Source organism: Bufo bufo, chromosome 7 (genome assembly GCF_905171765.1).
Source record: "Bufo bufo chromosome 7, aBufBuf1.1, whole genome shotgun sequence".
NCBI classification, from domain to species: domain Eukaryota; kingdom Metazoa; phylum Chordata; class Amphibia; order Anura; family Bufonidae; genus Bufo; species Bufo bufo.
In genome coordinates, this window is record NC_053395.1 from 46,154,386 (window position 1) to 46,169,362 (window position 14,977).

The window sequence follows — 14,977 nt, forward strand, 5'->3', positions numbered from 1 at the left end:
CCCTTATGTATCTATCGCCACTAGCAGGGTTCCACTCCTCGGTCAGGTATCTGCCTGGCTGCGCCGGATCGCATGCCTTGTGTGTGCGGGCGGCGCTGCGCTTGCTGCTTGTTATGGGAGTGGAGGTGTAATGCCGCTCTGGGCGCTTGCTGTGTGTGTGGAGAGGCGCTGCCACGATCGGCAAGCGTTCTTTCCATAGCGATGTAATGCCGCTCTCAGTATCTGTTATGTAGGTGTTGGTGCGGTCCTGCATTCACTAAATAACATGGTTATGCACTTAGATGTAAATTAGCTGCATCGTTGTTTTTAGGAGTTTTTTAATTGATCTGGGGTTTTGGCTATGTTTTCTGGGAGTAGATAGAAAATGCTGCTCTGCTCTTGAGTGAGCCGTCTCCCCATCATAGGTGTTACTCCCTGCTACCTCATGCATGACCTTGTATGTCCCCAACCATCAGACCCCCCCCTCCCTTCTCCCCCCCTCTTTCCCCCTCCCCTCCCCCCTTTTTACCCCCTTCCTCCGTTTATTTAAAGTGGTCAAGCATAGAGATGCCGCCTATCCCCTGGGTTATATGTGTTAGCCTACTGTACCTCCTAGACAATATGGAGCTAGATAGTGGCCCAACTGCACGCAGAAGATTGCGTACTCGCGGGATCCTCCTTTCCCCCCTCCCCCCTCATTTTCATTTTGGGGGGTAGTGGGGGCCTGGGATCCCCCGGCTGCGTCAATACAACAAGTCAGAGGTGGTGCTGCTGTTCTCCGAGTTTAGAGTTATCACATACCTGATTAGGTTATAGGAAAACTGTAGACTGATGATGCTGCTCTTTCTTCCGCCTCCCATGGCTCTATATTTCTTATGTTACCTGTTAACAATTTTATACGTTAATTCTGTTCAAGTTTTGAATACCTATTACTGTATGATACTTGGCGGTGCCAAGGTGTTCGTCATGTCTAGGCACTTTTGTGATATTATCTCACCCCCAGAAAAACTTTATCCAGCTCACCTTCCTGGTTGTGCAATAATCCCGACTCCAGAAACCTTAGGGGAGTGTCCCCACAGCAGGCTGCAAGTAATTTGGAAGGAAAGGTCTCGGACCTTTCCTTCCAAATTACTATTATCTCACCCCCCCCTTCCTTTAACACCTGAAGGGACTCTATCCCTATTGATAGTGTGTCCTCAGCAGAATAGGTCACACATCCTGCACATCTTATTCCCTATATAAGGGATTTCCTATCTCCCCTATTTCATCCCCAAATCGTTGGGATTTATTCCTGTTTTTTCCAGATACTGAAAATCCTTGAGTGTGTTTTTGGTGTCTCTCATGGTCGTCTTTGTCTTCGTGGTACCCCCCCCCCCCCTATTCTCTGTCTCCTTCTTCCCCACCCCATAGCTTCAGAGAGATCGAACACAGCTACGTAGGCTGTTCCCCACCTGGAAGTCGAATCCGTGAAAAATGGCTGTTGTGGTGGCATCGTACAACGTAAAGGGACTCAATGAACCTTGCAAGAGAGCCCAGGTACTGTCTCTGCTTCAGAAAGAAAAGGCATCTATCATATATCTGCAGGAAACACACTTCAAATCCGGTAAGGTGCCTAATCTCTCTTCTACTAAATATTCACACTGGTTTCACTGTCCATTCTTCTCTGCCAGTAGAGGGGAGAGTGTAGCGATTCATAAACAACTATCCTTTAAACATTTAGCGACGGAGGTGGATCCAGATGGGTGCTACATTTTCGTAAAAGGCCTGTTGGCAGATAACCCAGTGACACTTGCTAACCTATATGCCCCAAACATAGGTCAAATCCCCTGGTTAACTCAAACCCTGACACAATTATCCTCTTTTTAAGAGGGTATAGTAATTTTAGGGGGGACTTTAATGCCACCCTGGAACCGGATCTTGATTCTTCGACCGGTCGCTCTGCACTTTCCCACAGAGCCTTAAACAACACCTGAAGAGAGTAGGTGTAGTAGATGTGTGGCGTACTCTAAATCCGGTTGAGAAAGACGTTTTACTCCTCTGCGCCAGCATCTTATCAAAGACTCGATTACCTGTTCCTGTCTTCATCCCAGATTCACAGAGTATCAAAGACGTCCATAGGTAGCATCACTCTCTCAGACCATGCCCTGATCTTTTTGCATCTTCATATCTCAGACCCCCCCTCTAGGGAACGTGTCTGCAGGCTGAACGAGACTCTCCTCGCTGACGTTAACCATAAAGCCAAAATCGCAAAAGCCATCTCTGAGTACTTTATCACTAATACAGTGGGATCATCGGCTCCATCCCCGTCTATTATTTGGGAGGAGCATAAGGCCAAAATCAGGGGCGATCTGATATCTTTAGGAGCATTCGCCAAAAAACAGCGCACTTTAGCACTGTCTAATCTACTTGATCACATCTCAAAGCTAGAGCTCTCCCATAAAAGGAGTCAGGCTCAAGCTGTCCTAAATGAACTCTCAGAAGCCCGCTCAAACCTAAAGAATCTATTAAACTTAACTTCTGCCAAGCTCCTCATGCGCTCCAAATTCCGAGCTTATGCGCACGGTAATAAGGGGAACAGATTAATGTCAGCTCTAGCTAAAAAGCAACTAGACACCTCTCGTATATCCTCCATTAAAACTTCAGACGGTAAAAAGCTTAAAACCACGCCAGATATAGCTAAAGCATTCTGTGACTTCTATGCCGAGCTTTATAACCTCCCCTCCCCAAACCAGACGTCGGCTGCTGAACTTAAGGCAGCCACGGATAAATTCCTTGAGACATTGTCACTTCCAGTTATTTCTAGTGATAAAGTGTCAGCCCTGACAGCCCCAATAACAGATACCGAACTACGTGAAGTTCTTGCATCGATCCCCTCGGGCAAAAGTCCAGGCCCTGATGGCAACCCCATTGTCTATTACAAGACATTCATAGATATCTTAGCACTGCACTTTAGAGATCTGTGTAACCACCTCTTGACCGGGGGAACCCTTCCTCCTCAGGCGCTGGAAGCACACATCACCATAATACCAAAACCAAACAAAGATCCCACGTCATGTGGAAATTACAGACCAATTTCCCTCCTGAACACAGATATCAAATGGTGGGCGAAGATACTAGCTACCCGACTCCAATCGGTTCTTCCAGACATCATTAATAGGGAACAAGTAGGGTTCGTCCACGGCAGACAAGGCAACGAGAACACTAAGCGCTTGCTGCATTTGATTGACTGGGCCAGATCAAAACATTGCCCTTTAGCACTTTTAAGTACTGACGCAGAGAAGGCCTTTGACAGGGTAAGCTGGCAATTCATGTCCGCTGCCATGTCAAGGTTTGGCTTCTCCCCCCAGTTAGTCAGTGCAGTATTGTCTCTCTACTCAGCCCCCTCGGCCAGGGTCCAGGTTAATGGCTCTCTTCCCCCCCCCTTCTCCATCGCCAACGATACCAGACAAGGTTGCCCCTGTCTCCGGTGTTATTTATAATTGTAATGGAGACCCTATTATGCAAGATTCGTCAAAATCCTAAGATTTCTGGACTCAAAGTGAATAAACACACCCATTTCGCAGCGGCCTTTGCGGACGATCTGCTCGTTCTAACATCCAATCCCACAACCTCCTTCCTGGAACTAGTGAGAATTTTTGAAGAATTTGGTTCTTTGTCCAATTTCAAGATAAATTACAGTAAATCACAAGCGCTTAACATAACATGCCCTCGAAATATGGTCCTAGAACTCCAACGGACCATCCCATTCACATGGGCCCCGCACTCTATACACTGCGTGCAGAATTATTAGGCAAATGAGTATTTTGACCACATCATCCTCTTTATGCATGTTGTCTTACTCCAAGCTGTATAGGCTCGAAAGACTACTACCAATTAAGCATATTAGGTGATGTGCATCTCTGTAATGAGAAGGGGTGTGGTCTAATGACATCAACACCCTATATCAGGTGTGCATAATTATTAGGCAACTTCCTTTCCTTTGGCAAAATGGGTCAAAAGAAGGACTTGACAGGCTCAGAAAAGTCAAAAATAGTGAGATATCTTGCAGAGGGATGCAGCACTCTTAAAATTGCAAAGCTTCTGAAGCGTGATCATCGAACAATCAAGCGTTTCATTCAAAATAGTCAACAGGGTCGCAAGAAGCGTGTGTAAAAACCAAGGCGCAAAATAACTGCCCTTGAACTGAGAAAAGTTTGGCCATATTTCAGAGCTGCAACATCACTGGAGTGCCCAAAAGCACAAGGTGTGCAATACTCAGAGACATGGCCAAGGTAAGAAAGGCTGAAAGACGACCACCACTGAACAAGACACACAAGCTGAAACGTCAAGACTGGGCCAAGAAATATCTCAAGACTGATTTTTCTAAGGTTTTATGGACTGATGAAATGAAAGTGAGTCTTGATGGGCCAGATGGATGGGCCCGTGGCTGGATTGGTAAAGGGCAGAGAGCTCCAGTCCGACTCAGACGCCAGCAAGGTGGAGGTGGAGTACTGGTTTGGGCTGGTATCATCAAAGATGAGCTTGTGGGGCCTTTTCGGGTTGAGGATGGAGTCAAGCTCAACTCCCAGTCCTACTGCCAGTTTCTGGAAGACACCTTCTTCAAGCAGTGGTACAGGAAGAAGTCTGCATCCTTCAAGAAAAACATGATTTTCATGCAGGACAATGCTCCATCACACGCGTCCAAGTACTCCACAGCGTGGCTGGCAAGAAAGGGTATAAAAGAAGAAAATCTGAAGACATGGCCTCCTTGTTCACCTGATCTGAACTCCATTGAGAACCTGTGGTCCCTCATCAAATGTGAGATTTACAAGGAGGGAAAACAGTACACCTCTCTAAACAGTGTCTGGGAGGCTGTGGTTGCTGCTGCACGCAATGTTGATGGTGAACAGATCAAAACACTGACAGAATCCATGGATGGCAGGCTTTTGAATGTCCTTGCAAAGAAAGGTGGCTATATTGGTCACTGATTTGTTTTTGTTTTGTTTTTGAATGTCAGAAATGTATATTTGTGAATGTTGAGATGTTATATTGGTTTCACTGGTAAAAATAAATAATTGAAATGGGTATATATTTGTTTTTTGTTAAGTTGCCTAATAATTATGCACAGTAATAGTCACCTGCACACACAGATATCCCCCTAAAATAGCTAAAACTAAAAACAAACTAAAAACTACTTCCAAAAATATTCAGCTTTGATATTAATGAGTTTTTTGGGTTCATTGAGAACATGGTTGTTGTTCAATAATAAAATTAATCCTCAAAAATACAACTTGCCTAATAATTCTGCACTCCCTGTACAGTATCTCGGCGTTCATATCTCGGCCAATCCAACTGACCTAATCAACTTAACTACGCCCCGCTCCTGAAAGATATACGTCAGCACCTCCAAACAGTGAAGCTCCCATTTGTCTCATGGATGGGCAGAAAAAACTACTTAAAGGCCTACATTGTCCCCAAGTTCATCTATCTCATACAAACGCTACCTATCTGGCTGCCCAATTCCTATTTTAATGACATCAAAAGAATCTTCTCCTCCTTCATTTGGAAGAGTAAAAAAGCTAGAGTAGCCTACTCGACCCTAACAAGGGAAAGGAGGTTTGGGCTACCAGATATTCGCCTTTATTACAAGGCAAACCAAGTGATCAGGGGATTGGACATACTAGCTGGGGAGCCAACGTCATTGTGCGCCCATCTGGAAGCCGCCACTCTTACTTACAGAGAAAAACTTGCCTTATGGGGGGTTCGCCCCTGCCTGCATAATTCCACAAATGTTTCGTATATGTGGAAAGCGGTACTTGCGGAATGGTCTAAGCTGTTTACTGCCAAAGAACTGAGATTCCCGCACACTCATCTTCCTCTATCTTTGTTACAAGCACATATTCACAGAGATATACTTGACGCCTCAGGCATCTGGTCACTTCTTCATAACCACTCACTTGATAGTATCAGAAACCAAAACGGGGAGCTGGATTGGGCATCCATACTAAATACACTTTTAGTGAAAAAAGCGTCTTTCCTGCAGATGCTAGGCTTCCGTAAGGACATTAAGAAACTCGAGATGCCTCCCCCTCATAATACCCCACCAACGTGGCTTGAAGAACGTGTAGGAATACCCTTCCCTGCTTCAAAAGCTCTATCCAAAATGTACAAGCTCCTTCTCTCAGCCGCCCCGCCAACCATGTCGCATCTCACTGCATGGGAAATGGAGCTTTCGACGAAATCTTCGGCTCCTGAAAAAGCTGCCATTTTAACCAACTCACATGGCTTCTCACGCTGTGTAATAGTGCAGGAGAACTCCTTCAAGCTCACGACTAGATGGTATAAAACGCCTGTATTTCTCCACAAATTAAACCCTTCCATACCAGATGTATGTTGGAGGTGCGGCACTGAACAGGGATCACTATCCCACATTTGGTGGAGCTGTCATACCATACGCCCCTTCTGCTCCAAGTCGAAAATACTATTAACCAGGCATGCTCTCCACAACATCCATTAGTACTGGACCCTAAACTAGTACTACTCTGGTGCCCAAACCAAACCTTTACCCCGTCAAAAGCTAATTTACCAACGATGCTACTCACAGCAGCTAGACTACTTGTTCCGCTCAAATGGAAATCAGATAGACCCACGTCACAAGTGGAATGGTTGGATAAGGTGGACCAGGTATACCGCCTAGAAGAGTTAGCGGCCTGGGAAACGGGAAACCGCCAGAAATTCCTAAAGGTCTGGCAACCCTGGAAGCTTTTTCGTGGCTTTGCTTGATCATCTGAGCTTTCCAACTTTCTCACAGCAAACTTCTCTCCCTCCCCCCTCCCCTTTCCTCCTTATATGTTCCCTATATGTCAACCTACATGTTGTCATCTGTCTACCCTTGTCTACGTGTTATTGTGATCCCTAGGAACACCTTTTTGGCCACATTAGAAGCCTGACAAATGTTTGGTTCCTATCGTCCTGTTTGTCCCATGATTATATATCAGTCTTTATTTCAAACAAATGTTGACATGTACATGCTTACTGTTTGATGATGTGATTATTCAAACATTACCTGTACTTGTTAAGAAGTAATCTATATCTTCTTGTAACATTTTGCTGATGTTTAATAAAAAGAAAATTGGCAAAGAAAGGAAGGAGCGCCATGTGCATTTATACAGCATTAAACGACAACTGCAGAGACTCTGAGGTTAAATAAAAAATAAAAATAAAAACACAAGAAATGATCCCATTTTAGAAACCACACCCCTTGAAGTATTTACCAAGGGGCATAGTGAGTATTTTGACCCAACAGGTGTTTTGCCAAATTAATTCACAGCAGATGGTGCAATATTTCCACAGATGCGCCATTTCAGTGCCCAATAAGTTGTACCCAGAGTGTGCCAGTGTGAAAAATGAGCCCTCATATTATTATGCCATGCTTTATAGTTTTAGAAACACCCTACATGTGGCCTAATCTTTTGTCTGGACATACAACAGGGCCCAGGTGTAAAAGAGCACCATGCACATTTGTGGCCCAATGTGGGATGAAATAATCAATAGAACCCCAGAGAAGTGACCTTATATCAGATACTACAACTAAGGTATTTATTAGAGGTTGGAGTGGGCATTTTGACCCCACATGTGTTTTGCAAACATTAGTGAGCATGGGACTGTGCAAAATATAAAGTTTTCAACAGATATGGCATTTCAGTGCCCAATATGCTGTGCCTACTGTGTGTCATCTGTAACACACCATGCCCTTTAAATTGTTAGGTTGGTTCTACTAGGTAAGGAAATGTCATAAGTGTGGACATAAACTGCTGGTGGTACGCTGCAGGAAAGGCTGCTATTCGGCTTTTGCTGTGCAGAATTTGATGAATTAGGTCACGGATGCCATGTTGGTATTGAACAGCCTCTGGGGACCAGAACAGACATTTTCTGACAACCATACATTCATGGAGCTGTGTCAGGACTTATCTTTTGCAGGATGAGTTGCCATCATCATTGGTTCTATTTTGGAGTACATACAACTGTTTGATCACTTTTTGCTACCAGGATAAAGAACCTCTGCTATTGCTTTTTATCTTGTTATTGCAGCGAACACAGTGTGGGAAAAATGACACATTATCTTTATTCTGCTGGTCAGTGTGATTACAGTGTGATTACAGAGATACCAATTTTATATATTTTTTACTTTTGCATCACCATTTTCTAAAAGCCATCATTTTTGTATTTTTCTGGCAATGTTCCTGTTTGAGGGCTTGTATTTTGCGGTAAGAGGTGGCAGTTTGATTGGTACCAATTTGGGGTACATACGACTTTTTGATCGCTTGGTATTACACTTTTTGTGACCAAAAATGGCTGTTTTGGCACAGTTTTTTTTTGGAGTGTTCTTCTGATGGGGTGGATCATGTAATATTTTTATAGAGCCAGTCATTACAGACGTGGCAATACCTAATATGTCTATTTTTTTATTTTTTTTTGTTAAGTTTTACACAGTAAAGGCATTTTTTTAAAAGAAAAGCCATATTTTTAAAATATTATGTGTCTTATGTGGGGGCTTGTTTTTTTGCGGGATGAGGTGACCATTTCATTGGTACCATTTTTGTGTGGCAAGGTAACAAAAAAATGACTGTTTTGGCACCGTTTTTATTCTTAGTTTTTTATAGCGTTCACCTGACTGGGTGGCTCATGTGATGATTTTACCTAGCAGGAAGTTACAGACGCGGCGATACCTAATATGTCTATTTGTTTTATTTTTATTGAGTTTTACATAGTAAAAGCATTTTTGAAAAGAAAATATCTTGTTTTTGTGTTGCCATTTTCTGTCTTGTTTTTTGCAGGATCAAAAAAATGTTTCTATTTTTTAAAATTTTATGTCTTTATTATAGGAAAGGGCCATTTATTTTACTTGATAGTTTTATTTTTTATTATGTAAAAAACTTTTTTTACCTTTTTTAAAAATGTATTTTTGTTCCACTTTTGGGGGTCTGATCCTCTCCACAATGCATTTCAATACAATGTGTATTGTAATGCACTGCCTGTCAGCCTTTACACTGACAGACTGCCTATGAGACCCAACCTGAGGGCTGGATCTGATAGGCTTCCGTAGGAGGCAAGCCCCAATGCCCGTGTAAGGTATCGGGCTGCCGTTCCAGCCATCGGGTCCCCATCACCGCAGTGCGGGTATGCGATGGAGTTGGGGAGGGTGCCTGTACCCTTCACAAACCCCGTGCATGCTGTGGTTAGTATTGACCATGGCATACAAGGGGTTAGCACGTCGACATCAGTGTATTCACAGACTCTGGCGTATACAGCAGGGGCCTGGTTGGCAGGAACAGTTGGACCCCTGCCGCTGATCGAGCAGGCGCAGCTCCTGCACCCGCCCGATCAGAGCGCCGTACATGGCAGTTCGCTATGGGTTAATGTTGCAGATTTCTCTCCGTTTATGGTTATACTGGAAAATTGGCCAAACTGATCAGTGTTTTCTATGGTAGGGAACAAATATTGACAGATTTCCTCTGAAAGTAACATATTATCTGCATATAATAAGATCTTGGAATTAATACCTTGAGGGACAAAGCCCTGAATACAGTTATCCCCATAATCAAAGCTGTCAGAGGCTCTAACGTAGCTGCAAACAATTTACAATTAGTGTTTTTATTTTTTTGTTTTGCTACAGACATATACTAATTACTTTACTGTTTCTATTATGATCTATAGCAGTTATGGCTAACCTCCAGCACTCCAGCTGTGGTAAGACTACAACTCCCAAGATGCACACTGGCTGTTCTCAGAACTCCATAGAAATGAATGTGCTGAGAGTCGTAGTTTCACCACAGCTGGAGTGTCGGAGGTTAGCCATCACTGATCTATAGAGTTAGGCCTCCTGCACACGAACGTGTGCACCCCGTGGTCGTGCTGCGGCCCGCAAAATGCGGGTCACAATGCACGAACAACGTCCGTGGAGCAGCCGCAGCAGATCGCGGACCCATTCACTTCAATGGGTCCGCGATCCGGCCGTTCCACAAAAAGATAGGACATGTTCTATCTTTTTGCGGAACGGAAGTACGGGACGAAACCCCCCACGGAAGCACTTCGTAATGCTCCCGTAGGGTTCCGTTCCGTGTTCTGTTCCGCACCATTCCGCATCTCCGGATTTGCGGACCCATTGAAGTGAATGGGTCTGCATCCATGATGCGGAATGGCCACAGAACGGCGCTCGTGTATTGCGGATCCGCAAATGCGGTCCGCAATACGGCCACGGAAAGCACAAGTTCATGTGCAGGAGGCCTTAGTAACAAATTGTTTCCAGATAATAATCGGATGGGAATGTTTCATTTTTACGAGTAATCATTTAGGCCTCATTCATACAATGGTTGTTTGTGTATAAGTATTTCATTCATTTCAATGGGTCCATAAAAAAGCGGACAGCACATGGATGTCATCTGTGTGCTGTCCACATTTGTGTTTGTTCGACGAATTATAGAACATGTCCTGTTCTTGTCCTTTTTACAGGCAAAAATAGGCAGTTCTATTAATAAAATGCAGCATGCGCATGGCCGGTATCCGTCTTTGCCAACCACAAAATACATACAGTCGTCTGCATTAGGCCTTATAGAGATATTGGTGAAGACTTTCCTAAGGTGTCACTTGGAGCTAATTACAGGCAAAAGTAAAATATATAAAAGAGAATTGCTTACAATAAAACTTTGTTTAGTATAAGAAACTTTGCTGACTTCAGACATTCTTCTGTGTTCTTCCAGGAGGTGGTAGACTCCATACATGTGTGTTGCGGCCTCCAGGAATTTATGGACCAGATGAAAAAAGACATTTGCCAAGACTGGTTGTAAGTCATCTGGGCCTAAATATAATACATGGGTACTGGACATGGGCTCCGAGGTTTAGAAGAAAAAGGGAGTTTTGGACTATTTATGGTAATGAGTAGAACGTGGGGCACTGTAGGCTTCATGAACAGATGAAAACCAAATCAAATATTATATCGTGATGTGTTTTGTGTGTGACTTGGCTGCATAGTACTAATAGTACTAATCAAAGGACTGGAAAAATCTATCAATTGGACTGGTATTCCAATTAAAAAGAAGAGAGCTGGGAAGCACTGGCATCGTTGTCATACATTTCAAAGCAGTTAAAGGGATCTGTCACCAGGTTTGACCCCTGTCAGCTAAACATATGCTGATGTTCAGGGCCTCATCAGGATTCCTAATGTGGGCTTATAAATGTCATCTGTGGGCTTATTTAGCTAAAAGACAGGTTTTACTAACCTGTCAGTCAAACAAATAAGGTGCCCAAGGGGATGTTAATGGGTGCAAGATGCCCGCCGCACCCACCACCGTTCGTTCCCAGCGCCGCCTTTCCAGACTTCTGCGCCGCCTCCTAATCCTCTGTGCCGCCTCCTAATCCTCTGTGCCGCCTCTCGCTCTCCCTCCCTCCCCCCTCCTTCTGCTGTAAGATCTCGCGCTTGCGCACAGGGCTCTGCCTGATGCGCCCGTGCGGACTTATCCATTTGGCTTCTTACAGTGAAGTGCGCATGCGCCGGCACTTCGCTCAACCCCTGTATGCGCGAGATCTTACAGCAGAAGGAGGGGGGAGGGAGGGAGAGCGAGAGGCTGCACAGAGGATTAGGAGGCGGCGCAGAAGTCCGGAAAGGCGGCACTGGGCACTAACGGCGGTGGGTGCGGCGGGCATCTTGCACCCATTAACATCCCCTTGGGCACCTTATTTGTTTGACTGACAGGTTAGTAAAACCTGTTTTTTAGCTAAATAAGCCCACAGATGACATTTATAAGCCCACATTAGGAATCGTGAAGACGCCCTGAACATCAGCATATGTTTAGCTGACAGGGGTCAAACCTGGTGACAGAATCCCTTTAAGAATATATATAATAGGTTACTAGGTGGCTGTGGATCCCCTGTGTCTCCTGAACAGATTTGACTTGGGGCTACTCCTGAAAGTGGCCTCCCCAGATCTTCACCCCTTTACACCTATACAGAAATCTGTACCATGCTGCAGGGGAACCACCAGGCTGCTACGTCTTGAAGTAGTTTCTGTTCAGTAGACTGCTGGGATACCGACAGGTGAAGGAAGGGGTGCGCTGCGGCGGCATGGACCACCGCTATAATAAGAACATATATTTACTGAATGTCTTTTTTCATCTTAATGCAGGAAAATGCAGAGAAGGGATTATTATATTTAAAATTTTGGAATAAGGAGACCAAGATGAACTGGATCCATTTATATAATCTAATCGACGCTCATATACTTGCTGCAGAGGCTTTGACTGCCAGTAAAGGCTATATAGCTGTAAGTTAATGTAATATGAGATGTGATGGTGCAAAATTGTGGTAAAACTAAGCTCCATTCACTTTAATGTAACGTGTTTCAGAGTGGAAAAGCCTATTTTATCCATGACGGAGAAGATGTCAGCTTTGATGATTGGTACCTACATCCAATAGTAAGTAACAGCTAAAGAGATGGATACTAATGTCTGGGATCAGCTTAAATTGTATATATACAGTACAGACCAAAAGTTTGGACACACCTTCTCATTCAAAGAGTTTTCTTTATTTTCATGACTATGAAGGCATCAAAACTATGAATTAACACATGTGGAATTATATACATAACAAACAAGTGTGAAACAACTGAAAATATGTCATATTCTAGGTTCTTCAAAGTAGCCACCTTTTGCTTTGATTACTGCTTTGCACACTCTTGGCATTCTCTTGATGAGCTTCAAGAGGTAGTCCCCTGAAATGGTCTTCCAACAGTCTTGAAGGAGTTCCCAGAGATGCTTAGCACTTGTTGGCCCTTTTGCCTTCACTCTGCGGTCCAGCTCACCCCAAACCATCTCGATTGGGTTCAGGTTCGGTGACTGTGGAGGCCAGGTAATCTGGCGCAGCACCCCATCACTCTCCTTCATGGTCAAATAGCCCTTACTTTCAAAGTTTTCCCAATTTTTCGGCTGACTGACTGACCTTCATTTCTTAACCCCTTAAGGACTCAGCCCTATTTCACCTTAAGGACTTGGCCATTTTTTGCAAATCTGACCAGTGTCACTTTAAGTGCTGATAACTTTAAAACGCTTTGACTTATCCAGGCCGTTCTGAGATTTTTTTTTCGTCACATATTGTACTTCATGACACTGCTAAAATTGGGTCAAAAAAGTTAATTTTTTTGCATAAAAAAATACCATATTTACCAAAAATTTTGAAAAATTTGCAAATTTCAAAGTTTCAGTTTCTCTACTTCTGTAATACATAGTAATACCCCCAAAAATTTTGATGACTTTACATTCCCCATATGTCTACTTCATGTTTGTAGCATTTTGGGATTGATATTTTATTTTTTGGGGATGTTATAAGGCTTAGAAGTTTAGAAGCAAATCTTGAAATTTTTCAGAAATTTACAAAAACCAAATTTTTAGGGACCACTACAGGTCTGAAGTCACTTTGCGAGGCTTACATAATAGAAACCGCCCAAAAATGACCCCATTCTATAAACTACACCCCTCAAGGTATTCAAAACTGATTTTACAAGCTTTGTTAACCCTTTAGGTATTGCACAAGAGTTATTGGCAAATGGGGATGAAATTTGAGAATTTCATTTTTTTGCCTAATTTTCCATTTTAACCCATTTTTTCCACTAACAAAGCAAGGGTTAACAGCTAAACAAGACTGTATCTTTATTGCCCTGACTCTGCCGTTTACAGAAACACCCCATATGTGGCCGTAAACTACTGTACGGGCACACAGTAGGGCGTAGAGTGAAAGGTGCGCCGTTTGGTTTTTGGAGGGCTGATTTTGCTGGACTGTTTTTTTGACACCATGTCCCATTTGAAGCCCCCTGATGCACCCCTAGAGTAGAAACTCCATAAAAGTGACCCCATCTAAGAAACTACACCCCTCAAGGTATTCAAAACTGATTTTACAAACTTTGTTAACCCTTTAGGTGTTGCACAAGAGTTATTGGCAAATGGGGATGAAATTTGAGAATTTCATTTTTTTGCCTAATTTTCCATTTTAACCCATTTTTTCCACTAACAAAGCAAGGGTTAACAGCCAAACAAGACTGTATCTTTATTGCCCTGACTCTGCCGTTTACAGAAACACCCCATATGTGGCCGTAAACTACTGTACGGCCACACAGCGGGGCGTAGAGTGAAAGGTGCGCCGTATGGTTTTTGGAAGCCAGATTTTGCTGGACTGTTTTTTTGACACCATGTCCCATTTGAAGCCCCCCTGATGCACCCCTAGAGTAGAAACTCCATAAAAGTGACCCCATCTAAGAAACTACACCCCTCAAGGTATTCAAAACTGATTTTACAAACTTTGTTAACCCTTTAGGTGTTGCACAAGATTTAATGGAAAATAGAGATACAATTTCAAAATTTCACTTTTTTGGCAGATTTTCCATTTTAATATTTTTTTTCCAGTAACAAAGCAAGGGTTAACAGCCAAACAAAACTCATTATTTATGGCCCTTATTCTGTAGTTTACAGAAACACCCCATATGTGGTCGTAAACCGCTGTACGGGCACACGGCAGGGCGCAGAAGGAAAGGAATGCCATACGGTTTTTGGAAGGCAGGTTTTGCTGGACTGGTTTTTTTGACACCATGTCCCATTTGAAGCCCCCCTGATGCACCCCTAGAGTAGAAACTCCAAAAAAGTGACCCCATTTTAGAAAGTACGGAATAAGGTGGCAGCTTTGTTGGTACTAGTTTAGGGTACATATGATTTTTGGTTGCTCTATATTACACTTTTTGTGCGGCAAGGTAACAAGAAATAGCTTTTTTGGCACGTTTTTTTTTTTTTGTTATTTACAACATTCATCTGACAGGTTAGATCATGTGGTAATTTTATAGAGCAGGTTGTCACGGACGCGGTGATACCTAATATGTATACCTTTTTTTTTATTTATGTAAGTTTTATACAATAACTTCATTTTTAAAACCAAAAAAAGTTTTAGTGTCTCCATAGTCTAAGAGCCATAGTTTTTTCAG

At 43.3% G+C, this 14,977-nt stretch overlaps 1 protein-coding gene across 2 annotated transcripts in view; it reads left to right on the plus strand.

Moving 5' to 3' along the window:
• SDR42E2 (short chain dehydrogenase/reductase family 42E, member 2) overlaps nucleotides 1-14,977 on the plus strand; it is a 130,712-nt gene that overhangs the window by 100,224 nt on the left and 15,511 nt on the right. For both annotated transcript variants that reach the window (XM_040440585.1, XM_040440583.1), the window contains 3 exons: nucleotides 10,719-10,801; nucleotides 12,140-12,277; nucleotides 12,360-12,428. In XM_040440585.1, coding sequence (XP_040296519.1) covers nucleotides 10,719-10,801; nucleotides 12,140-12,277; nucleotides 12,360-12,428 — 290 coding nt within the window. The remainder of the gene's footprint in view (nucleotides 1-10,718; nucleotides 10,802-12,139; nucleotides 12,278-12,359; nucleotides 12,429-14,977) is intronic.